The following is a 26,122-nucleotide window of genomic DNA, read 5'->3' on the forward strand; positions in this document are numbered from 1 at the left end:
GGAACCTCCAAGTGCTCACAAAATCCACCAGAGACACTGGGCAAAGAAGGAATGGGACTCAGGTGGCTGGCTGGCTACAAAATCTGGCACAAGCATGTCCCTGTGAAGGGAGCACATTCCAGCATGTAAAATTCCACAGATTTCCACAAATTCTCTCTGATTAAGGTGTGTGAAAGAGGCTTGTTGCCATCCCAAACCTATGTGTGAGCTCAAGTAGTTTCATTCTGCAAATAATCTGCCATCAGCTGCAGTTTACACTCTTATTTTCTCTCTTTTTTGCTTCTGTAATAGAGGGTCTGTGTGTTTTACATAGAAAATTTGATTTATTCAGTTTTCCTTAGCTGTTCACATTCTTTCATGCCATGGTCCTGGCTGATTCTGAGGATTTTGCCCTTTACTCTGTTCTCACACCTCAGAGCACAAATGTTTGTCTCTTTTGCACTTAGTGCTGAGCTGTGACAGGAGTTTTTAGAAATGATGACATGGAAAATGCGCTACATACGTGGGTTTGGATTTGTGTAACCACCAGTGGTGGGAGAGCAGCTCCATCCCAGCTCTGTGGAAGCTGTGGGAGGGAGTCCTGCTTTCCTGATTCAAGAGTCACAAGCAGGCACACAGGAATGGATGAACACAGGCCGAGTTACTTCAGGATTGCATCCTCATGTAGTAATTAAAAAAAAACCCCAAACAATAGGTGGAGAAGAACTTTTGTGCACAAACCTTTTTTTTTAGCCAGATGGAAGCACAGGGGGATGATGATGAGCTCAGTCTGATGGCTTTAGAGGTTCTCACAGCCTGCAGAGCAAACAGGGATTGGGTGAATTAATTAATTGATTACATTTAATTAATTAAAGTTGTATTAATGCTTGTGAATCCTTACATAAAAATCACCACAAAGTGGTTTTTTTGAGTCTGGGTGAGGGGCTCTGAGCTAATGCTGTGAGCCAGGACTAAGATGGAACAAAACAGCTGCTCTGGGATGTCTTGGGATCATGGAATCATGGAATGGTTTGGGCTGGAAGGACCTTAAAGTTCATCTCCTTCCAACCACATTCCGCTGTCCCAGGCTGCTCCCAGCCCCAGTGTCCAGTCTGGCCTTGGACAATTCCAGGGATCCAGGGGCAGCCACAGCTGCTCTGGGAATTCCTTCCCAAGATCCCATCCATCCCTGCCCTCTGGCAGTGGGATCCATTCCCTGGCTCCTGTCCCTCCAGGCCTTCCCCAAATTCCAGCTCTCCTGGAGCCCCTCCAGGCTCTGGAATGTGCTGGAAGCTCTCCCTGGAGCCTTCTCCAGGCTGAGCACCCTCAGCTCTCTCAGGCTGGAATCCTCCACCCAAAAGTGAGACAGCAAAGACCCAAAACTGAGTGGGTTTATGGTCGTTTTCTCTCCGCAGGCAGGCAAAGGCAAAAAACGCAAGGGTGGGAAAGGCAGAAGATCCAGAAAGGGTGGAAAGAAGCAGATGAAAGGAGTGGATCTCTTCAGCCCAGCTGCCATGCTCAACGCTTACTACATCTCTCACAACGCTGCTGCCTTCCTGGAATTCCGGGGCTATCCCTGGCCTGGCTCTCTCAAAAAGAAGGGGAAGAAAAAGAAGTGAAAATCAAACTCCCCCAGTGAAGACTGCTTTGTGATTAAATCCATCCTAACCTCTGCTGTGGTCAGCTGAAATATTTTCTGTGTCCAAAGGCACTTTTATGGTGGATTGTGCCCAGTGAGGAGTGGCAGGGGACACTGTGCCATTGTCACTCCAGCTGTGGCCCCTCAGCCTGAGGGATGGAGCGCTGTGCCTCGGCAGGGCTGAGCTGGGGCTGGGTTTACCCACCCTGCTGCCATTCCTTATGGATGGGATGAGTCCCTGAGACCTCCCTGAGACCTCCCTGACCTCAGGAGGGATTGAAGGAGAAGTTGAGGGAGCTGGGAAGGGTCTCATCCCAGAGAAAAGGGAGATCAGGGGGAATTTCTGGCTCTGCACAACTCCCTGCCAGGAGGGGACAGCCGGGGGGGATTTGGGATCTTATCCCAGGGAACAGGGACAGGAGGAGAGGGAACGGCCTCAGGATGGGCCAGGGGAGCCTCAGGGTGGGCAGCAGCAGGAATTCCTCCAAGGAAAGGGTGGCCCTGGAAGTGCCCAGGGAGGTTTGGAGTGCCCATCCCTGGAGGTGTCCAAGGAAGGGCTGGAGGTGGCACCCAGTGCTCTGGGCTGGGGACAAGGTGGGGGTCAGTCACAGCTTGGACTGGATGATCTTGGAGGTGTTTTCCATCCCAAAAGATCCTGGGAATGTGATTTAGGCTTTGTCAGGGACTCTGTTACCCCCAGCAGAGTGGTGATGGCTGTCACTCACTGTCACCATTCTCAGCCCAAACATCCTGGCTGGACACCACAAGCTCCGTGTCACAGCTCAGTGTCACTTGTGCTGCATTTCCTCCACGGGAGTTCAACACAGCCCTGGGGAAATCATGAAGCACCACCCTGAGAGGAGCTGTGCATCTCTCCCCAGGCCTTTCCACCCCTCCAGCTTCCAGTTCCTTCCAGTTCCAGGTAACAGCCAATTATCATCAAAGCAAGCCAATAAATCCTGTTTCTCCAGCCTAAAACATTCCCTTTCTGAGGAGTTTCTGACCAGGGAAAATCATAACTGGTGGCATTGCTTGTCAGCCAGCTGCTGTCATTTGTAGCTTGCTGCAAACTCCACTGGGTTTGTTTTACCCACCCAAGAAAGCCAAGGGTAAAATTGATGTTTGGGGGGAAAAAAAGTTAAATATATATATTTATTAGAAAGGTTTATTTAAGAGCAATTTGGTTGCAGGGGAAAACAGCCATGCAGCCATTTTGGCTGTTATTATCTACAGTAACATGACAACATGAAAGCATAAAAGTAGCACTTAAGAAAATGTGATACAAGGAAAAGAGAAGGAAAGGATAAGAGGAGAAAGATCTTGCCACCCACAGGTCTCGTGGTGAGAATTGGTTGTTGCAATCTCACTGTCTGTTGGTCCAACTGGTGGTCACAGAGTGGATCCACCTGGGGATGAGGGGAAATCCTGAAGAGGTGGCGGGAGAAATGCACAGAACACGAAAATCTGGGTTTGTATTCACTCCAGGTGCCTCCCCTGGAGCGGGGAGTTCCATCACCCTGAATGATGGAATCCTGTGGGACACTTCGGGCCTCTTTGACACCTTCAGAGATGATGCAGCTGCCTTTTGTATCGGCACAGTTCAGTCCCTGTGACCCATGATGGCCCTTTATGGCCGAGGTGAACGCCTGGGGGCTAGCTGTGAATATCCCGATATTCCAGGGCATGGGAATTATCCCAGCAGAGTTCCCTGGAGCAGGGACAAAGAGGCAGTGCCCTTGATAAAGACTCCCTTATCAGTTTGTGGCCTTGGCACATCATAACTCGCTCTTGATTGTTTGAGCTGGCAACATCAGTCTCTCTTCCAATATCCGGTTCTTCTTCCCAGACCCGGGATAATTGGATGAAAGTACCACCTTTGTCTTATCCCAGCTTCAAAATCCAGCATTTCACTTGGGGGTGTTTGGGGAGGGATGGCTCTGGTGGTCACAGCTGGACAGCAATTCCAGTTTGCCACAGTGGGCTAAAGCCCTTTGATGATTTTAGCAATGTCTAAGCCACAAACCAGTCTCTCACAACGTGTCAAGAAAATCACCACGGGATGGAAAAACTTGGAGCTGGAAAAGACCACCAAATCCAACCATGAACCCAGCACTGTGTTCTCAGGAAAATAACCATGGGATGGAAAAGATCACCAAATCCAACCATGAACCCAGCACCATGTTCTCAGGAAAATAATCACAGGATGGAAAAGGTCACCAAGTCCAGCCATCAACCCAGTACCATGTTCCCAGGAAAATAACCACAGGATGAAAAGATCACCAAGTCCAATCATCAGCCCAGCACTGTGCTCTCAAGAAAATAACCATGGGATGGAAAACTTGGAGCTGGAAAAAGTCAACAAGTCCTGCCATCAACCCAGCACCGTGTTCTCAGGAAAATCACAGGATGGAAAAGCCCAGAGCTGGAAAATATCACCAAGTTCTGCTATCAACCCAGCACTGTGTTCCAGGAAAATCACCACAGGATGGAAAACTTGGAGCTGAAAAAGATCACCAAGTCCAGCCATCAACCTGAAGTCCAACCATGACTCCAGCACTGTGTTCCCAGGAAAATAACCATGGGATGGAAAAGATCACCAAATCAAATAATGAACCCAGCACTGTGTTCTCAGGAAAATCACCACAGGATGGAAAACTTGGAGCTGGAAAAGATCACCAAGTCCAACCATCAACCCAAAGTCCAACCATGACCCCAGCACGGTGTTCTCAGGAAAATAATCACAGGATGAAAAGATCACCAAGTCCAATCATCAGCCCAGCACTGTGCTCTCAAGAAAATAACCATGGGATGGAAAACTTGGAGCTGGAAAAGATCACCAAGCCCACCCATGACCCCTGCACTGTGTTCCCAGGAGAATCACCATGATGGAAAATATCACCAAGTCCAATAATGAACCCAGCGCCGTGTTCTCAGGAAAATGAGAACATCTGCCCCACTCAGATGCTGCAGGATGTGGTTTGCAGCTCCGGTTTGTTCCGAGCTGTGCACCTACATCTCCTCCTCATCCCTCTCTCGTGTTCTCCCTCCCCCAGCACCCACCAGGAAGTCTCTGGTCACAGCAGCTCGCAGCTATTTCCTCCAGTCATCACCTTTCTGGAGCCAGACAGCTCTTGCAACCTCTGTGTTCAGCATCTCCAGCTAAGAAATTAATTAAAAAACCAAAATATTTGATTTTTGTATGATATATTTGCCACACAGGGCTATTAGGGATAGATGTTTCCAAGTGCTGAAGTAGGAGCTGCTTAATGTGGTTAAGGATGATAATACAAAATGATCACATATTGGTTTTAATTCATGAAGTAAATTTAGTGTGAAACATTTAAGATAAACCAAAATTCATCTTTCACCCACACTATAAAATGAGCTTTGCATACCCTACCAAATTAAAAGTGTGTAAGATTTAAACTTCTTTCTCCATATTATGAAATTATATGGGATGAGACTAAGGCACAAAACTGGAATTTGTTTCAGTTTTGTTCCAGTTTGTTTGTGAGCAAGGTTATTTTTATATCTGTGGTAAACTGGAGCTATAACGGTGTCAAAACTCCCAAGTTCCAGTATCTGAAATTTACTGGAATATTTATTAGTTTGATATTAATATTATTAATATTAGTAAATGACAATATTTATTGTATATAAATATATACAATATATTTAAGCGTAATATTATACATAATTGATTATATAAATATATATATTTATACAAATATAACAAATATATTTATATATATTTTTATATTTTTATATTTTTATATATAAATATATATTATATATACTTCTAAATATATTTATATATTTTTATCTATATAAAATCTATAAAGTACCTATTTGATATTAATATAAAATATAAAAAATATAATTAAATATAAAAATAAAATAGTAAAACTATTCAATTTCTAAAATATTAATAAATAAAATTATTTATTTATTAATAATTGGTTAATAATGTACATTATTAATATATATTAATATAATTTATATATTATATAATATTAATATATTAATCATATAAAATTATTATATTTAATATTTTATTAAGATTGTATTTATCTTAATAAAATATTAAATATAATAATATTATTTGTTCTCTCTTACACAAAAATTCTGATTTCAGCAGGATGCTGAAACCTTTTTCCCCCTCCCTCCTTTTTCCTTTTACCTCTCAGCTGAGTTTTGTGTGTAATTCCATATTTTTGTGTGTAATTCCATCTCCTTGGTGGTTAATAAAGACATCTCTAAAGCAAATTTTGGATTTCAAATGGCGGGATTTGCTTAAAAGTGCTGGGAATATTCAGGGAATTCAGAAGTTCTGCTTCTTTTAGGGCCTTCCCATCTCAACAGCCTCAAACCATGAAAGAATCCTGAGGAGAAAACACCTTATTCCTTGATTTTTTAATTAATTTTTTTTTTTGGCTGCAAATAACTTTGTTAAAAAATATTTAATGACTTTAAAATAAAATAGAGGCCTTTAAAATTGCTGTGTTCATTAATTAAATAATAAATATTTTAAAAATTAATTAAATAATTAATATATATTAATTTCTTTAACCCAAGAAAAAAATTACTAAACTAATAAATATTAATTTTATTTAATATTAATAAAGAATATTAATTTTTTTAACCCAAGGAAAAAAAATTACTTAAATAATTAATAAATATATTCATTTCTTTAACCCAAGAAAAAAAAATTACTAAACTAATTAATAAATGTATTCATTTCTCTAACCCAAGAAAAGAAATTTTACTTAAATAATTAATAAATATATTAATTTCTTTAACCCAAGAAAAAAAATTTACCAAATTAATAAATATATTAATTTCTTTAACCCAAGAAAAAAAATTTACTAAACTAATTAATAAATATATTAATTTCTTTAACCCAAGAAAAAAAAATTACTAAAATTATTTATATATATATTAATTTCTTTAACCCAAGAAAAAAAGCTAACTTAAATAATTAATAAATATATTTATTTCTTTAACCCAAGAAAAAAAAAATTACTAAAATAATTAATAAATATATTAATTTCTTTAACCCAAGAAAAAAAAATTACTTAAATAATTAATAAATATATTAATTTCTTTAACCCAAGAAAAAAAATTTACTAAACTAATTAATAAATATATTGATTTCTTTAACCCAAGAAAAAAAAATTTACTAAAATAATTAATATATATATTAATTTCTTTAACCCAAGAAAAAAAGCTAACTTAAATAATTAATAAATACATTTATTTCTTTAACACAAGAAAAAAAAATTACTTAATTAATAAATATATTCATTTCTTTGACCCAAGAATTTGGTTCTCAGATGGGTTTTTGTGGGGTGCAGGATTTGAGCTGAGTTTTTGATGAATAAATCCTGCTCTGCCCAAATTTTATTTTTGTGAGGGGAATCTGCAATTTGGAGATGCCCATTTTTAAGGCACTGGGGAAATTGTGGTGTTCTGTGTGTCAGGCCTTGCAGGGAGTTAAATTTTTGTAGTTTTGGGGTTTCCTGTGCTCTGTTGCCTCACGTTTCCTGCAGGAAGTTGTGCAGCAGAACCCTGCTGTTAAAAATACAGGAGATGTTGGGGTGTGGGTGGGTGGGGAGAGTCACAGGACTGTTCTGTGATGGGAGTGGGAGAGATAAATATAAATATAAGTAATATAAATTATAAAAATAAATTATAAAATATAAGTATATGTAAGTATAAAATATAAGCTATAAGTATAAATATATTAAATATATTATATATAAATGCAAATTATAAAATATCACCTATTATATATGATATTATATCTTCTATATTATATCTTCTATATTATATCTTCTATATTATATATTATATCTTCTATATTATATCTTCTATATTATATATTATATCTTCTATATTATATATTATATCTTCTATATTATATATTATATATTATATATTATATATTATATATTATATATTATATATTATATATTATATATTATATATTATATATTATATATTATATTACATATTATATGATATGAATATAAATAATATCAAATGTAAGTATAAATATATAAAAATTAAATGTAAATATATACTATAAATATAAATATAAGTGTAACTAGAGAAATATAAATTATAAAACATAAATATAAATTATAAAAAAAAATACAAAATATAAACATAAGTAACATAAATTATACAATATAAATATAAAATATATAGATAATAGATGGTAAATAATAGAAATGTAAATGACAAAATAGAAAAAATATATTTATGTAATTTTATATATATAAAATAATATAAATTATAATATCATATATATAATATAAATGATAATATATCATATAAATTATACAATATAATTATATAATACAATTATAAAATATAAATATAATAAATAGAAAACTAAATACATATTATAAAGTATAAATAATATAACTATAAATATATAAAACATAAATATATAAGAATATAAAAATATAAATATAGAATATAGAGAGATACAAGTATAAAGATATAAATAATAGAAATTATTTATATATATAATTTTTATATAAATTATAAATTATATAAATTATACAATACAAATATAAAACTATAGATATAGATAAATATAAATAAATATAAATATAAATAGATACAAGAAGATAAATATAAATATATACAATTTGATAATAAATATTATTCACCCCATTTGGAATGAGGGTGTTTCACGCTGCTTCCTGTCCTTTCCCTTCCCTCCAGCCAGCATTTCTGGGTTGCAGGGGTTTCTCCTTCCCCATTATTTCTGGATTTCACAGGGATTTCACAGGAAATTTTCAGATGTGGAAGAAAGGCTTGGGAAGGGATCCTTTTGTCCCAGTTCTCATTTGAGGAGCTGCCCTGGCTGTTCCCTCCCAGCTCCAGGGGAGGATGGAGAGCTGAGAACTCTTTTCCTCTTGAAAGGTATCTCCATAACAAAGAGGTTCCTATGGAGAATTTCTAAAGGAAAACTTCCTTAAAAAAAAGAGTTTTTTTAAATGTTGGCGCTCAATAGCATCAGCAGAGAGAAATAAAATCAAGTTTTCAGTGGTTATCTCCTCTATCCTTCACTCATTTTTCACTGTCCTCACCTGGTGCCATTTCAAGAACATAAAACCCTCAATTTTACCATCTTCTAATAAATCTCTGCTTTGCAAACTTTCTGCATATTTTTAAAAATTACTTCAGCTGTTTTGTTGGGTTTTTTTTCTCTCTTTTGCTTTTGTAGCTGCCATACAAAAGAGCAAAAGGAATGAAATTTTAGGACTGGCAGGAGTGGTTGTTGGGCAGGTTCCAGGAAACCTGCAGGTACCAAAGTCTCCCAGTTCAACCACTGGGATGGGTTTGTTACATCCTGGTGTGTTCTCCACTGTGTAATTATCCAGTGTTTTCCTGGGAATATTCAGGGAATTCAGGAATTCTCCTTCTTTTAGGGCCTTCCCATCTCAACAGCCTCAAACCATGAAAGAATCCTGGGGAGAAAACACCTTGTTCCTTGATTTTTTAATTTTTTTTTTGTTTGGGCTGCAAATAGTTTTGTTTAAAAAAAATTTAATGACTTTAAAATAAAATAGAGGCCTTTAAAATGGCTGTGTTCCTTTTAGGTTATTGCCACATGATTTCAGGAGAAACAATCAAAAGGAAGTTTATATTTAAATTTATTTATTATATATTTATATAATAAATACTACATTATATTGTATTATATTTTATTGTATTATATTGTGTTATATTGTATTATATTGTATTGTATTATATTGTGTTATATTGTATTGTATTATATTGTGTTATGTTGTATTATATTATTATTGTATTGTATTATAGTGTTATATTATGTTATATTATATTATGTTATATTATATTATGTTATATTATATTATGTTATGTTAATTATGTTATATTATGTTATATTATATTATATTATATTATATTATATTATATTATATTATATTATATTATATTATATTATATTATATTATATTATATTATATTATATTATATTATATTATATTATATTATATTATATATTTTATTATAATTTAAAGTATGATACATTCACAACTAAGTTAAAGCAAACTAAATATTCATGCAAAAAAAAAGTGTCAGCATCTCTCTTCGAGCTGTCACTGGCACCAAAAGAGAGAAATGTGTAAGAAAAATGAAATATTTAATGGAACCCATGGCTGCAGAGGATTCCTGGGAATGGCCACAATCCTGTACCATGAGGGGGGATCTTTGGTGGAAATTCTTGACTTAAATGTTCAAAAGTTCACCTCCATTTAATGCTGAATTTTGGAGTATTTTTAAATAGCTGAAAAGACAAGGATAGGCCAAGTGCTCCTACAATCCTACAGAAAACATCAGCAGGGAAACAGCAGCACAAGGATAATTGAAGGAAGCAAAATTGCTTAAAGCTGTTTAGTACAAGCCGAAAATCACATTGAACTTCAAAATTGATTTATTTTTTTTTTTTTCTCACTCTCTCAGGATGATTCAAGTAGGTCACACAACTCCTGGGGGCACTTTTCCCACATCATTTCATGGGAAATGCCTGTTCTGTGAAGGATGGAGATAATCAGCATGGAATTAAGAGTTTTCTGTGCAGGCTGAGATGTTAAATCAGAAGTTACAACACCGATGTTGGAGTTAAAAGTTGTATCAGTGAAGCAATTAACTCACAGTAATTATTGCAGTTGGGGTTTGCTGGAGTTTCCTCGGTGCTGACGTGGCCAACACACCCAAAAGAGGCTTTAAATGTGGATTATCTCACCTTGCTTTGCACTTTTATAGCAAAAAGCTGAGCTGCTCATGCTGGGATCTCCCTAGGGATAAAAAGGAGATGAGAAACAGGAATGTTAATTATGGACACTCCCAAAAAACTCGGATGTTTCTTTGCCACATTTGTAGCAAAATAAAATTCCTTAATTCCTTAAATTAAGTCGTTCCTGGAAAAAATTAATTTGCTTTTTTAAGACTTTTTAATTTTTTTTTTTTTAAATTTCTTTATAGTACAGAAAGGAAAGGTTTGTAGAATAAAGAAATAAGTTAAAAATAATAAAATAAATTAAGAAAAATAAATAAAAGAAATAAAAAGGTTTGTAGAATAAATATTATAATTATATAATAATATATTCGTTATAATGAATATGTATATGAATATGAATATATTCATTATAATGATATGTTATGTATAAGGTTAGAATATAGTTTTATAACTATAAATATACTAATATACTAATATAATATAAATATTATAATATAATATAATAAATATAATAATATAACAAATACAGTTTTACTTTTGTCATTGATGAAATTTAGAAATAGTGGTATAATACATATATGTTAGGCTATAACATGATATTAAAGCACAATTTTATATAATTCTGTAATATTTATATAGCCCAGAGACTGAAAAGACAGACAGAGACCCAACTGCATTCTTAAAATTATCTTTTCCTCCAAGATCTCCAAGAGAAGGATTTATTTCACCCATTATCAGAGGATCTAAAACCCAGTGGCACCAAGAAGATTGAGGAGATGGAAGGAGATATCTGGGATTCACACTGGTGATTTCCCCGGTGTCCATTGGCACGTCCCAGGCTCCTCCAGCTCTCAGGTGGCTCCAGGACTTTTCCAATTCCCATGGAATTCACATGAGCTCACCTGAACCCATTGATCTTCCATGAGGTGAGAATTGTTATATCCCCATTCCCTTAAAATTCCAGCTCTTTAGGTAACAAAACTCACTACTTCCACCCTTTTAATATTTAATTTAATAGTTAATTTAATATTTATTTTAATATTTAATATTTATATTAATGTTTATTTTAATATTTATTTTAATATCTCATTTAATATTTATTTTAATATTTATTGTACTGTTTATTTTAATATTTATTTTAATAATATTTAATTTAATATTTAATATTTAATATTGTTGCACATTTTAAACCTGTTATTCTTGTTGCTTTCCTCCCTTCCCCAGGCTGCTGCCCTTTCATCAGCACAAGGTGACAATTAACACCTCCAACCTGCAGTTTTCCTTCTCAAACTTTGGATCTTCCCCAAATCTGAACATCTGCATCAGTGCTGGGATCAGCCACCTGGATCAGCACAGCGAGGGCAGCTCAGGGTGGGATTCCTCTGCAGAAACGTGTGCAGGGGCTTAGAGCAGTGTGAATATCTTGTTCAGGTACAGGATTATCGGTGAGATCAATCTCTGATCAATCTCTGATCAATCTTTGATTTGAGATCTTGCTGAGAAAGCAAATTAAACCTTAGCCTGGCTGCAGAAATGTAAGCTCCTCACACAGGAAATCAGCATTCAAATTCCCTCAGGAATTTGGGCTAAAGGCCACAGAAAGGGGTGTGAGGAAACTGGGAAAACTCAGTGATTCTGGTGTGTTGGATAAAGGGTAAAACAGTCTGGGTATATTAAATATATTCACTGGTTTTAATACAGTATAATTTGTCAGCTTTTGTGGCCAAAGTCCTGGCCCTGTGTAGCTCATATATATATATATATTTGTGTGATGAACATATATTATAGTTTAGGCTTTTGCAAAATATTAAATAGAAACTATGTGTTGTGCGTTGTAACTTTTTGCAGAAGTAGCTGATGCCTTTGCTTTTGTAGCTGATAATAGTGAGAAGAACTCAAATTTGTGGAAATAGTTAAAACTATTACAGTTAAAAAAATCTGTATGATTAGACAACACTAAAAGAACCACACAAATAACATTGAAAAAGAAGATGTGAAGGCTTCTGCCACCGACCATTTTCGTTGTTGTGAAGAAATAGCGACTCTCAAAAATCAAATTACACTTTTCCACGACAGGTCAGGAGCCAAACCAAGCTAAAGAATTCCCAGAAACACATAAAAGAACTCAAAAAAAAAGTTTGAATATGTATAATCTTCATTAATATACATTTAATCAATGCAATAAAATGTATATAAGAAGAGTTACAGTTAACCAGAGTGCCTCTAGCTCTGGATATGCACCCAGCGCTGTAAAAGTCCTTTTTTATCCCTTATGAAACTTTTAAAATTTTAAAGAGTAAGATTCATTTCTCACACTCCAGGACTGGGATTATCAGGTACTCCAGCAGCCACCAAGATGGAAATGAGCCCGACTGGAGTCAGGCAACGCCTGTCTTAAAAACTGACTGAAAAAAAATCCTCTCTGGTGTGAAAATCAGCTTCATGGAAGATGTGGGGATGGGAGGGCACAACCAGCGAGCTCCCAGCTCGTTTTCACCTTCCTTAGTCTGATCTTTGTCTCCCCGTTAATTGTATGAGAGATGTTTGGAGCTCCCAAATCATTCCGTGACCAAACTATATCCACGTTTATATAAATATATTTGAAAGTAAGAAGTGAAAACAAGCTGGAAATGTCTGAGGAGTGCCTGCAAAGGGACTGCATGTAAGGATCTAAACTGGAGAGAGGGAATACTTGAATGAAAGACCAGAAATCTGTGTTTGTAGAGCCCTGACAGGCACTGGGAGACGCTGCAGGAATCCAAAATCCCCCCCAGCAGCAGCTCTCCAGAGCAATGACGGATTTTGGGGACTACAATCTCTAACACTACAGGAACCACCCCCAAATTCAACCTTGGTTTTGGTCGGCTCCAGAGAAGCCATGGAAGGAAGAGCCTGGCCCAGGCCACTTAAAACAAACCCACTTTTGCACCAAAATTCCCCATGGATGCAGGGGAAAACCATCCTGGTTCTCCATGAGCCGCACAAAGACAGCTCAGTGCAGGCTCCTGACAAATCTCTGCTGCAAGGACACACCTCAGGGAAAGCAGTGGATGCCATTTTCCTTTTTAATCTGGAAAAGAGGGAGAGAAGAGAAAGGCTGAGGAGCTGCAGTGCTCTTCCCCCTCCCATCTGTGTGGTGAATGTTTGGAAAATGCTGTTTGTGGTCTCTCAGAGTCAGTGTTGTTTTTCCCAGGTTGTCCCAGAGGTTGCAGACTCCGCATCCCTGGCAGTGTCCGAGGCCAGCTTGGAGGAATCTGGGATAATGGAAGGTGTCTCTGCCCGTGGCAGGGGGTGGACGATCCCAAAATTCCCTAAATTCCCTTCTAAGCCAGCCCATTCCAGGATTCTGTGATTTTTCTGTGATTTCCCCTTCCCAGACCCAGGAATGGGGACATTTAAACCTTTCCCCAAGGTGGTGCATCATTGCTCCTCCCCAGGCTTTCCCTGAAGACTGAATTTGGCATTTCCTGACCAGCATTCCCATCTGCATTCCCACATAAGTCTTTTCCCAACCTTTTCACGCAGGATTATGTCCCAGAACAGCCTGGATTTCCAGGGAGGTGTGTCCTGTGCTGGTGCTCAGTTTTCCAGAGAAAAAGGGTTGCTTTGTTCCCACTGGGAAATGAAGCCTCTGGATAATTTCCAATACATCCCAAATGAACATCCACGCTGTTCCTGAGTGCCCCCAGCTCCTCACAGAGGTGAGGAATAAAAGAGTAATAAATATAATATTATAAATAATAAAAGAGACCACAGCGTGCCAGCACTCAGCAGCCACCAAAACCCAGGGATTTTGGGCATTTTCACAATCCCATGTCTGGATCAGCCCATTCCAAACCCAACAGCAACACGTGGAAATATTGGAAATATCCACCTGGATGGGACATCCCATCACCCATCCTGCTCCCCGAGGCAGGAGCAGCTGCACCTGCAGCATTCCCAAGCCCTGCTTTGTCCAACCTGTTCCTAAAAACCTCAAACTCCGGTGTCCCGAGGCCCTTCTGGACCTGGCTGGAATTTCCCTGTGGGAAATTTACCCCTGTGGGATTTTCCTGCTGGCTCACCTGAATCCACCTTTCTCCAGGAGCTTCCTCCTGCAGCGATCCAAGGATATTCTTGTGGGGTGATTAATTCAAAGCCCAATTTTTTGAATTTTTTGATGCTGCAGACCCCCAGCACTGAGCACAGAATAAACACAAATTCTCCCTTAATGAAGGGAAATACCTGAAAATATTTTGCTTTCCAGGCTGCTCATAAATAACTTCTGGGGACTCTTCTCATGCCTGTTCCCGTTGTGTTTTCCACGTCATTCCTAAGGAAAAACAAATCCGACAGCTTCAGGGAATCAAGTTCTGCCTCAAGACTCAAAAAACCCCACAGATTTACAGCAATTTTTATTATTTCCCTCAACTCCTTTCCCCTCTGTGTTTTAAATCCTTCTGTGTTTTTCAGCTCCCTAAAGCATGGAATTGTTTTCATTGGAAAAGGCCTTTCATATCCTTAAGTCCCAATGACAGCCTCGGGACAGCGAGAGGTGAATTGTGAATTCCACAGAAAATGGGGGGAAATAAAATTTTAAATGGATCTTTCCACAAAAATGGGGGGAAAAAAGTAAATTTTAAGCCTCCTTTTGTGGTTCTCCCACAAAAAAAAAGGGGGGGAAATTCCCTTTTGTGCTGCATCTTAGAAAAAATATTAAAAGAACCCCAACATATATGTTTTGAACTGTATTTTTTCCACCAAAAAATAAGGGAAACATTTCCATCTTGAACTGGCTTTTTTCCATGATTTCCACTTTAAAATGTATTTTCCCACCAAAACAATGAAAGAAAAATCCATTCTAAATATGATTTTATTTTCTGCAAAAAAAAAAACCCCACCAAAACGACTTTAAACAGGCTTTTCCCTTCTCAAAATTTCTATTTTAAAAGACATGTTCCAGCAATTTCCATTTTAAACTGGATTTTCTCACCAAAAATATGGGGGAAAAAAAATATATTTTAAACTGTTTTTTCTGCAATTTCCACTTTAGACTGGGTTTTCCCGCCAAAAATATGGCAAAAGAACCCCCCAACAACTATTTTAAACTGACTTTTCCACAACTTCCATTTTAAACTGGATTTTCTAACCAAAAATATGGGGAAAATATATACATATACATACATATAAAAATATATATATATAAATATATATTTATATAAACTGATTTTTCCACAACTTCCATTTTACACTGGATTGTCTCAACAAAAATATGGAATATATAAAGACATTTGTTTATTTATTTATTTATTTACTTATTTAAACTGATTTTTCCGCAACTTACATTTTACACTGGATTTTACTACCAAAAATATGGCCAAAAAATAGATATATTTTAAATCGATTTTTCAGCAACTTCCATTTTAAACTGGATTTTCTCACCAAAATTATGGGGAAAATACATACATATACATACATACATATATATATATACACACACAAATATATATTAAAAAAATATATAAATATATATTTATATAAACTGATTTTTCCACAACTTCCGTTTTACACTGGATTTTATTACCAAAAGTATGGCCAAAAAAGATATATTTTAAATTGATTTTTCAGCAACTTCCATTTTACACTGGATTTTTCTACCAAAAATATGGCCAAAAAATAGATCTATTTTAAATCGATTTTTCAGCAACTTCCATTTTACACTGGATTTTTTTACCAAAAAATATGGTCAAAAAATATATATTTTAAACCGATTTTTCAGCAACTTCCATTTTACACTGGATTTTTCTACCAAAAATATGGCCAACAAATAGATCTATTTTAAATCGATTTTTCAGCAACTTCCATTTTACACTGGATTTTTCTACCAAAAATATGGCCAAAAAAGATATATTTTAAATCGATTTTTCAGCAACTTCCATTTTACACTGGATTTTTCTACCAAAAATATGGCCAAAAAAGATATATTTTAAATCGATTTTTCAGCAACTTCCATTTTACACTGGATTTTTGTACCAAAAATATGGCCAAAAAAGATATATTTTAAATTGATTTTTCCTCAACTTCCATTTTACACTGGATTTTTCCACAAAACAAAACAAAACAAAAAATTAAAAGTCAATTTTAAACCGCTTTTCCCTCGATTTCCACGCTAATCCAGGTTTTTGCAGCGCTGCCCTCAGAGCCCCTGAGGCGGGAACGGCCGCGACCTTCCCAACATGGCGCCGCCCCCTCGCGCCCCCCGCGCGCCCCCCCAACATGGCGCCTCCCCCGCCCGACCTCCCGCTCATGGCCGCCCCCGCCGCCCTCGCCCTCCTCAAGATGGCGGCGGCGCGGCGCTATGACGCCATACGTCCCGCTCCCCCCCTCTCGCTGTCCCCGGCCTCCTCCGCCGCCGCCGCCGCCGCCGGTCCCCGCCTCCCGCGCTCGCCACCGCGGCGGCCGAGGGCGACTCGCGCCGCCGCCCCGCTCGCCCCCCGCCCGCCGCCCGCCCTCCGCCCGCCGCGGCCCCGCGGCGCGGGCCCGCCGCAGCGCAGCCGCTCTGAGGTGAGCGTCCTACCGCGCAATCTCCTCCAGCCCCGGCGCAGCCGCACCAACGCGGGGCCCCCGCCGCCAGCACCCGCTCCCCCGGCGGCCGCGACCGCCCGGCCGCGCCGGGCCCGCGGGGCCGCCCCGGGGCTGGGGCAGCGCGGGGGGACCGGGAAGGGCGGCGGGGGGAGCGGCGAGGGGGGCTCGGGGCGGGGGCGGCGGGTGCGGGGCGGCCTCGGAGCTGCGGCCCGGGCTGAGCCCGGCCCGGCCGGGCGGGGAACTTGGGCCGCGGCCGCAGACATTGGCGGGGCTTCTGCTTCGCCCTTTTTCCTGGTATTCTCGGAGCCCCTTCCTTCCTGCTTTTGGCCCTCAGCACCCTTTTTTTTTTTCCCCCCCCATTATCTCTCCTTTTTTTCCCCCCTTTTCACCCTCCCCCTTTTTTGCTTTCACCCCCACTTTTTTGCTTTCACCCCCATTTTCTTACTCTTCACATCCCCTTTCGTTCCCTTCACCCCTTCTTTTTTTCCCCTTCACCCCCTTTTTTTTTCTCCTTCACCCCCTTTTGTTTTCCTCCTTCACCCCCTTTTTTTTTCTCCTTCACCCCCCCTTTTTTTTCATTTCACCTTCTTTTTTTTTTCCCTTCACACCCCATTTTTTTTCCCTTCATCTCCCCTTCTCCCCTCATAATCAGGTTGTAAAAGGCCTCAGAGATAAATGAGTCCAAACTCGATGAAGTTCCTCTTCATGCCCCGTATTCTTCCCCTCTTATCCTTGTTTTCCCCCTTCACCTCCTATTTTTTTTTCCCAGAATCACAGAACCAATTAAGTTGGAAAATACCTCTGAGCTCATTAATGAAGTTCCCCTTCATTCTCCCTTTCCCCCCCTTTTTTTTTTCCTGTCATCCCTCTCTTGTCCCCTTTTACCCTCTTCTCCCTCCCTTTTTATTTTTCTTTACATTTTTTACATCTATAATTTTCCTCCCTCTGTACAGGAGGTTGGGAGCGAGTTGAAACGTGTTAATCACTCATCTCCTCTCCGTTTAAAGTACCCAAAAAAGGGGTGTAAATTGCCTATAAAAAGGGGTGTAACTGGGTATGTCTTAAAATACCCAAAAAAATGGGCTCTAAATCATCTGGCTCAGGACAGACCTGGCTGTGACGGAGGTGCTCAGGACCTTTTTTGTGTAAATAATAATTAAGGGACAGAAATAATTCAGCTCAAAACTCTTCCTGTGTTTGAGGTTACCAAGTCTAAGCTTTCTTGCAGCTACAGATGATTTTCATTGGGTGGGGAGATATTTTCTCTGTTCAAGTTTGGGAGTTCTGCTTCATATTTTTATTATTTGGGTTGATTTTTTTTTCTCCTTCACTGAACTGTTATTTCCAGAATTTGGGATTTTTAATCCCTTAGGCAGGGCCTGGCTGTTGTGGTTTTGTTTCTAAGCCTTGCTGGTCTCTGAGCACGGTTTTAGACCCTCTTCCCACATCCTGAGAGGATTCCCAACGTGAACTCATGTCCATCCTCACTTTAGCCTTTCCTCTCCTTCATCCACATCACAATTGCTCCTTTTCAAAGCCTCTCACGGTGAACTTTTAATTCCCAAACACTGAGGAAGTAGGTGAGAGAATTGTTCATCTTTTTAACTGAAATTTTCGTGCTGGTGGTAAAACTGGGAACAAAGATTTTTTTTTTTTTTAATTTTTTTTTTTATTTTTTTTTTGTCATTGGTGAAAGAGGAAGTGCATGATGACAATGATGGTACCTGTGAAAAAACTGAGGGTTGTAGCAACTGATTTTTCAGGATTTTCATCCCTGAAAATGTCCAAGGCTGGGTTGGATGGGGTTTGGAGCACCCTGGGACAGTGAGAAGTGTCCCTGCCATGGCAGGAATGGTTTGGGATTTACCATCCAACCCATCCCGTGATTCCACAGATCGTTCCAGCTCAGTGTTCATTTAAATCCTCTCCCCCTGTAATTTCTTGGTGTGTTTGGTGTTTTGCAGAGCGTCTGGGTTGGTTTTTATGGAGTTTTATTGTGTCCTGGTTGTTTTTTCATGAGCCTGGCGTCATTTTTGTGAGGTTTCATGATGACTTTTTGTGCCCAAGCCATAAACCCAGTCCTCATCCCCTGCGGGTTTCGCGCAGCTCTTGGAAATTTTTAGGATTTAGGAAATGTTTGGTGTGACAGGGGTGATTTGACCAGGACAACAAACCATTCCAGCAGTTAAATTAAACCATCCTGGAAAACCCAACTGTGCCAGGGAGAGTCCTTGCTGTGGATTGGAGGTTGTGTCTCTGTGCAGCTCCACCAGGAAAATGGAGAACTTGGTGGGGGGATTAAGCTTTGGAGAGCTTTGGAAGTGGTGGAATCCCTGGAATTGTTCAGAATCCTCTGGATGTGGTTCCTGAGGCTGTGGTTTGGTGGTGCTGAGTTGATGGTTGAACTCAATGCTCTCAGAGGGCTTTCCCAACTTCACCAATTTCCCGATTCCATGAGCAGAGGTCGCTTTGCTCCTGAGGGAGTTTGGCCATCATGAGGTTTATCCCACCGGTTAAATTGTCTGGAATTCCCTGGACAGAAGCCCCCGTGCCTGGTCAGCTGCTCTGATGTCCACCACAGCTGTCTTGGCATGAGGAATTCTTCACATATTGGGATTTCATCACTTTTCTGTCTCTCAGGAGCCTGGATCACCTTTTTTCAGCCTTAAACCAGGCAATTTAACTCCTGGCAAGTTCAGGCCTGGAATATTTCAGCCTCGTAGGGGAAACCAAGGAACTCCAGGAGGGTGGAGGAGCCCAGACTGGGAGCACTGGGACCACTCTTCATGTCCATCTCCCTTCCAGGCCGGTCAAGTCCAACTTCTGCCATGTGCATGCACAAGATCTGGGAATATTTCCATTGCTTTTCCAAAGGAGGGAGATTTCCATGCAGTTTCTCTCTCTTGGAGGGTTTAGGAATTTTTTTTTTATTTCAAAAAAGTGTCTTCCAGGAAGGCAGCAGGGCACAGTGAACTCTGCTGTGCTCTTGAATCCCTTTTACCAAGAAAATTTAATCCAGACTTTTCTACATAAGAACATTTTGTGCTGTCAGTGGGAGCGGTGGGGTTGTGTTGATGATTTTCGGTGCAGGGAGTTCTGTGAAATTCAGCCTTGGACTTTATCTTCCTCAGGCCGCTTCTGGAGTTGATCTGTGGGGAAAAAAAACTACCACATTTCAGATATTTTGTGTTACCCAGTGCCCAGGATATTTAAAATAATTTTAAACCATTTTTTGGGGGGTTTTAAAATAACTTCTGCTGCACAGTGGGGATTTTAGTTGTACTGCTGAGTGCCCCATTACCTTCTGGGGGAAGAATCTTTTCCCAAAATCCATCCTAAACCCCCTGACACAGCTCCAGCCATTCCCTTGGATGAAGTGGCCCTGTGTGTGTTTAAAAGGGAATCCATCCTCTTAGGGTTTGGAATTCAGCTTTTTAATTTTCATTTTAATGCTTTCCCGCATTCCCACTGCTGGGTGCAGATCCACACCCCTGCCCCGATCTGTTTATCGCTTATTTCAGTGATTAAATTTGAGTGTCTGCTCTCGTGAATCTCTTCATCAGCTCGTTTTGCCCGTGAATCCAAAACCAGGTAATTAAATCCTGGCAAAATTATTTTTTTATAATTTTCCAAATATTGCAATCCATAAAACTCGGAGCATCGTCGGCGTCTTTTATCTCTTGAAATTAAAACTTCCACCAGAAGCCCTTCACCACTTCCCAGCCTAAGGGAAAAGTTTTAAGGTCCACATTTGTGCAAGGCTTTGTGCCAGGGGTGGAGGAACCTCTCACCTTTCCCAGCTCAACCTGGACCATCCAGAACCTTCCAGCTCCGGGGAAATTCCGGATTGTTCTGTACCCACTGCAGCATTTGCAGTGGGGTTCAATATTTGCATCTGGTCCTTCTGGTTTTGGTGGGGGGTTTTTTTGTTTGTTTAGGATTTTATTTTTGGTTTGTTTGGTGTTTTTTGGGATTTTTTTGTTGTTTGGTTTGGTTTGGGTGGGTTTTTTTGGGTTTTCTTTGGTTTTTTTGGGTTTTTTGTGGGTTTTTTTTTTTGTTTGTTTGTTTTTTGGTTTTTGGGGTTTTTTTTTTTGGTTTGGTTTGGTTTGGTTTGGTTTTTTGTCCCAAAAACTGGTGGGGCTGATCCAGTTGCCAGGTGGACAGTCCCACTTTGTTGTGGGAAACCTCAGAGCTCGTAATCCTTTGGGAATCCCACAGCTACAACCAGGAGCGGTTCCCGGGTTTCACCAGGAGTGCGAGAGAGCATTCCCAGCCAACCAAAGCTGCGCTCCCTTTTTTTGGGGAAGGACTCTGAGGTTGCTCTGGCTTTGTTGTGGATGAATCACGTGCCAAACTCCGAGGAGGAATCCAAGAAGAAGTCCAAGAGGGAATCCCTTCCGCTGCCAGATGGAATCTGGGGAGCTGCAGGGTGTGTTGTGGTGGAGCTCGCAGCTCGTCCTGATCCGCGCTGACATTTTGATGTCAATGAAATTCCATCTTTCCCTCCTGGAAAAAAAAAAAAAAAAAAAGGGAAAAAAAAAAGAGGTAGCTGTACAAAAACTCTTAGGATGGCAGGTGAATTCTGTCTCAGTAGGATTGGGAATTCCAGCATCTCCTTTCTGTCCTGTTTTCCACCCTTTCTCGGGGACCGTGCTGCTTTTGCTGGGTTTTGTGCCAGAGGATGGAAGCAGGAGTCTCCTTGCTTTAGAGCATCGCTTTTGTTGTTATTTTTGTTTGGCAGTTGTATGAATTATTTTACCTGTTTGTGTGCTGCCTATAAATAATAAATGGGTTGCTCAGATGCTGCAGAGCGGCAGCGACTCGGAGGGAAACTCAACTTTTTTGGTCCTACAAAATTCACCTGGCCTCAAATACGGAAGGGAGAAGCCGTGAAAATATATTTTTTATATTTATATTTATATTAGTTTTCTTCTAACCAGTGTGACCAGGGAAGCCAATCCAGAAGCAACCGAGTCCCTCCCACTGTTGATTACATAACCATCTAATTAAAGGAATCAAACAGGGATGACTTGGAAAACTTCCCCATACTCTGGGTCAAAAATACTTGCAAAGCCACAGCCCGGAGTGCCCGTGTTTTATTTATGCTGAGAAATTCTGTGTAAATGAAGAAGTTTATTCTTGGTGTCAGCCATCAGAGTCTCCTGCTGCTTCTGCAGCCGCTTCCTTGGGCACCAGGAAAATCCTTTAACTCCTGCTTTCCCTTTGGAAGGAGAAGGAACTTTAAATAGTGCTGCTCCTTTCCCTCCCTAGAAGGAGCTGGTGGATTCAGAGCTCTTCCCGTGGTTGCTTTGGGTTGAAAGTTGGGTTATTTTCAGGTTTATTAATTCTGCATCGTGAGCATCCCCATGGATTTAGGGGTGAATCGGTGAATTTGGTCTCTTGCTCCAGGAGGAAACGCTGAATTTCCCTGGGAATGGTTGGAATACTTCAGGCCTGATAATCAGAAGCATATGTAGATGGAGGTGGTGGTGGTGGAGAGACGTGAAAGACATCTGAAGAACAAAATGTAGCAGCAAATAAAAATCCACGGTCCCTTCTCAGCGTATCCAACGCGGGGTTGTCGCAGGAGCTGTGAAAGCTCGGAATTCCCGCAGGATTTGCATACCGTGCCCGACGCAGGAAAATCAGAGAGTTAGGGTGGGTCAGGACTGCAATTCCAGGATGGTTCAGCTCTGGATGTTCCCTGTGGGTCTGCAAAGTCCCCTGTGCCCGTGTGGGAGAGGCAGCCGCGTACGGAGGGGACACGGAGAACACCCGGCCTGTTCAACAGGCTCTGTCAGCGCGGAGAGGGAAATGTGGGATCGGAATTTAAACCCGGCTTGGAGGTGCTTTAGACCTGAGAGACTGGCAGGGAAATCTCTCTGGTGTAGTTGGGTTGGAAATGAGCTTTTTTTTCCCCCTGCTCCAGAAAACACAGATTTTGGATGGTGCGGAATGTGAGGCTGCGGGCGCGACGCGGAGTTTTCTCGCGTACCTGCTGTGTTTGCACAGGAGACATTTCCCTTTTCCAGGTCCTGGAGGCATCATGGAATTGTGGAATGGTTTGGGTTGGGAAAGGACCTCATCCCATGCCATGGGCAGGGACACCTTCCACCATCCCAGGCTGCTCCAAGCCCTGTCCAGCCTGGCCTTGGACATTCCAGGGATCCAGAGACTTCCCTGGGAATTCCAGCCCAGCCAAGAATTCCTTCCCCAGATCCCATCCATCCCTGCCCTCTGGCAGTGGGAAGCCATTCCCTGTGTCCTGTCCCTCCAGGTCTTGTCCCCAGTCCCTCTCCAGCTCTCCTGGAGCCCCTTCAGGCCCTGGAATGTTCTGGAAGCTCTCCCTGGATCCTTCTCCTCTCCAGGGGAACATTCCCAGCTCTCCCAGCCTGGCTCCAGAGCAGAGGAGCTCCAGCCCTGGAGCAGCTCCAGGGCCTCCTCTGGACTCTCCAGCAGCTCCAGGTCCTTACATTGATGAATTCCCAGTGGATTTTCTGGGGAATTTTTCCTCCTCAAGTGGGTGTTTCGCAGGGCAGCCAAGCAGACGCGTCCTTGAACCGCTTGACCTTCAAGAAGGGGTGGCCAGGCTGCCATTTGGGGTGGAAGTTTGATAATTAAACACGGATTTTAGGACTGTCTGTCCTTACCATGTGCTGATCTCGTTGAGTTAATGCCATGTGAGTCCTTAGGGTGATCCATCGTCATTTTGGGCACCAAAATAGAAAAAAAAGGCTCAAAGCTATTGGAGAGTGTCCAAAGGAGGGACACAGGGATGGGGAAAGGGCCGGAGGAGGAGCAGCTGAGGGGATTTGGTTTGTCCAGCCTGAAGGAGAGGAGGCTGAGGAGAGACTGGGGGCTGTGGCTTCCTCAGGAGGGAGAGCTCTACTCGGTGTGAGCAGGACGGGATCCAGGAGAATGGTATGGAACAGGATCAGGTTGGAAATCAGGTTGGATCTCAGGGAAAGGTTCTTTCCCAGAGGGTGCTGGCCCTGCCCAGGCTCCCCAGGGGATGATCACGGCCCCGAGGCTGCCCAGGAGCGTTTGGACACCGCTCCAGGGGCACAGTGGGATTGTTGACGTGTCTCTGCAGGAGTTGGATCGATGATCCTGTGGATCCTTTCCAGCTGAGGATATTCCCAGATGTAGCCAAGGCTCCTTGGACTCGTGGATCCTTCACACGTCGGGACGAGGCCGCGGCATCTCCGTCACCGCCCTCTTGCTCAAACCTTTCTGTGTTACCCACTGCCACCCTCTTTTCCAGCATAACCACTAATCCTCTCTCTCCATAAAAGAGGATTAAAACTGGGAACATTTGCACCTTACAGCAGCCGGCTCTCCCGTCTTTTCCAGCAGTAATCCCAAGGGCTCCGCCTCTGTGCCGAGCCAGCACCAAACAGCAGCCTGTGCTTACTGGGTTAGGAATTCTTAAAAAACCATTTTTGCCTGTTAATTAAAAAAAAAAGCTGAATTGACTAAAGATGAGTAACTCGCTTCACGCTGTTAAAACGACTCCTGGGTTCTGCAGGTCTGAGGAAAATAGGTTAAAATTGGGATTTCTGTGTGGCTGTTTAAATAAAATGCGAGAAGCGTGTAAGGTGGCAAAGTATTACCTCAGAGAATGGCATTTTTCATGTTCTGGTTCCTCAACTTGTGGCAGATCCTGCAAAAAGATTTTAGGGAAAAAGGTGGATCCTGGTAAGGGGGAGTCACCCCCAAATGGTTCCTGTGGAGCCTGGGACAAGCACGGGAATGCTAAATGAGAATTCCATCCAGTGGTTTACAGTTCTGGGGTGCAGTTTCACTTCCAGTTTTGGGTTACACTCGGCTGGCACAGGCTGGGATGTGGTGGTGCCTTTTTCCAAAGGTGAAATGTGCCCTTTTTTCCCCTCGGGGTCTTCCTGGGAAGGGCCGATTCCACTGGGAAATTATTTCTTTATTGAAGAAAAGATATTCTTCAATTTCATTATTTTGAAATAATATTTCAAATATTAAGAAAAAAATATTTCTTCTTAATATTTGGCAAATTTGGCTATTTGCCAAAGCTTGAGAAGAGTCTTGGAGAGGACTCAGGAATTCACCTCATCCTTGTGTTCACCTGGTGCTAAATATCTGAAATGGAGATGCAAAAAGGAGTCAGTGATGTGTCCTGTCACATCACCCAGTGGCAGCTCTCAGCAGCAAGTAGGAGGTTTTATCCTAATAAATACCTGTGAAATCCTATTTGTTTCTTTTCCACACCTGCCACATGTGAGGTTTTTTTCCTTCAGGGGGATTTCTTTGCACTTTGATGTGAGATTGTGACAGAAAAAGCGCGATAATAGAAGGAATTTTGATTTTGTTTGCTAGAATCCATTTGATTTCAGGGCTTTTCACACTGAGACCGAGAGCATTGGGATTTTTTTAAAATTTATTTTTTATTTATTTAGTTGTTGTTGTTTTTTCCCATGCTAATTAAAAGGATCATTTTACTAATGTTATGCCACAGGAGGACGCTGTGGAACGAGAGCTGGTTCCTGTTGTTCCTCGTGGTGTTTGAGTCACCTCATCCGTGCCAGCCACATAAATAAGATGTTCACTTCAATCTTGATAGGAGGGGAATAAGCTGGAGTGTTTTATCTTGCTTTGTGCCTGCTATCAGTTGTGCTGCTGACAGGAGTCGGTGTCTCCAGTCCTGGAAAATCCTGGAAAGTCTTTCCCAAGAAAATCCAAATCCAAAATCTTGTGCAGTTTCCAGAGGGGCAGGTGCTCCACTGGGGGAAAAAAAAAAAAAAAGCTGTTTTTTATCAGGTTGAGGTGTAAACCTTAAAATTCTCCTCATGAAAAATGGAGCGTTTTTGGTTTTTTTCCCCTGTGGAAAATGGGATTTTGGTATTTGAATGTGCATTTTTAATGAGTTGTGGTAATAAGTGAGATATTAATCAAGCTTATCCTGGTGAATGGTGTTGTTTGCTTATCAAACCCACTGGGGTGATTCCCTCTAGGCGCAGTTTTATACAGAAATGGTATCAAATTCACCCTAAATACGAATTAATGAATGATTTTTACCCAGTGAGGGATGCCAATGCAACGTGGAAATCACGGAAAGAGCCGAATCTCTGTGATTTGGAGTCTGGAATCACCCGCTGGGGACACCTGATCTTCCTCTTTCTCCTGTCCCCGTG

The 26,122-nt window shown here is 40.7% G+C and overlaps 2 protein-coding genes and 1 long non-coding RNA gene across 6 annotated transcripts in view; 2 read left to right on the forward strand and 1 right to left on the reverse strand.

Annotated features, from left to right (window-relative positions):
* The first annotated feature begins 362 nt into the window (after window positions 1-362).
* Window positions 363-1,607, forward strand: SMKR1 (small lysine rich protein 1). Its single transcript, XM_058864339.1, has 2 exons — window positions 363-425; window positions 1,395-1,607. Exons 1-2 carry the CDS (start codon window positions 363-365, stop codon window positions 1,596-1,598), a joined length of 267 nt encoding a protein of 88 aa, XP_058720322.1. The 3' UTR covers window positions 1,599-1,607.
* Window positions 1,608-2,843: 1,236 nt separating this feature from the next.
* Window positions 2,844-17,060, reverse strand: LOC131593068 (uncharacterized). Of its 2 annotated transcripts, XR_009280760.1 has the most exons (8): window positions 16,951-17,060; window positions 14,619-14,706; window positions 11,665-13,464; window positions 11,062-11,310; window positions 10,310-10,448; window positions 8,299-8,605; window positions 5,799-6,000; window positions 2,844-4,777 (listed from the first exon to the last, which is right to left on the reverse strand). It is a non-coding gene; the product is annotated as an uncharacterized LOC131593068 (long non-coding RNA). The 2 variants fall into 2 exon arrangements; XR_009280759.1 differs by lacking the exon at window positions 16,951-17,060 and having other exon boundaries at window positions 14,619-15,560.
* The window catches only part of NRF1 (nuclear respiratory factor 1), a 64,895-nt gene continuing 55,606 nt past the window's right edge, over window positions 16,834-26,122 (forward strand). For 2 of the 3 annotated variants that reach the window (XM_058865256.1, XM_058865258.1), the window contains exon 1: window positions 16,834-16,937. The gene's annotated coding sequence lies outside the window, so the exon portion shown is untranslated. Of the gene's footprint in view, window positions 16,938-17,234; window positions 17,253-26,122 lie in introns of those variants that run through there. The other variant, XM_058865257.1, reaches the window with a different exon arrangement.

Source organism: Poecile atricapillus, chromosome Z (genome assembly GCF_030490865.1).
Source record: "Poecile atricapillus isolate bPoeAtr1 chromosome Z, bPoeAtr1.hap1, whole genome shotgun sequence".
Lineage (NCBI taxonomy): Eukaryota > Metazoa > Chordata > Aves > Passeriformes > Paridae > Poecile > Poecile atricapillus.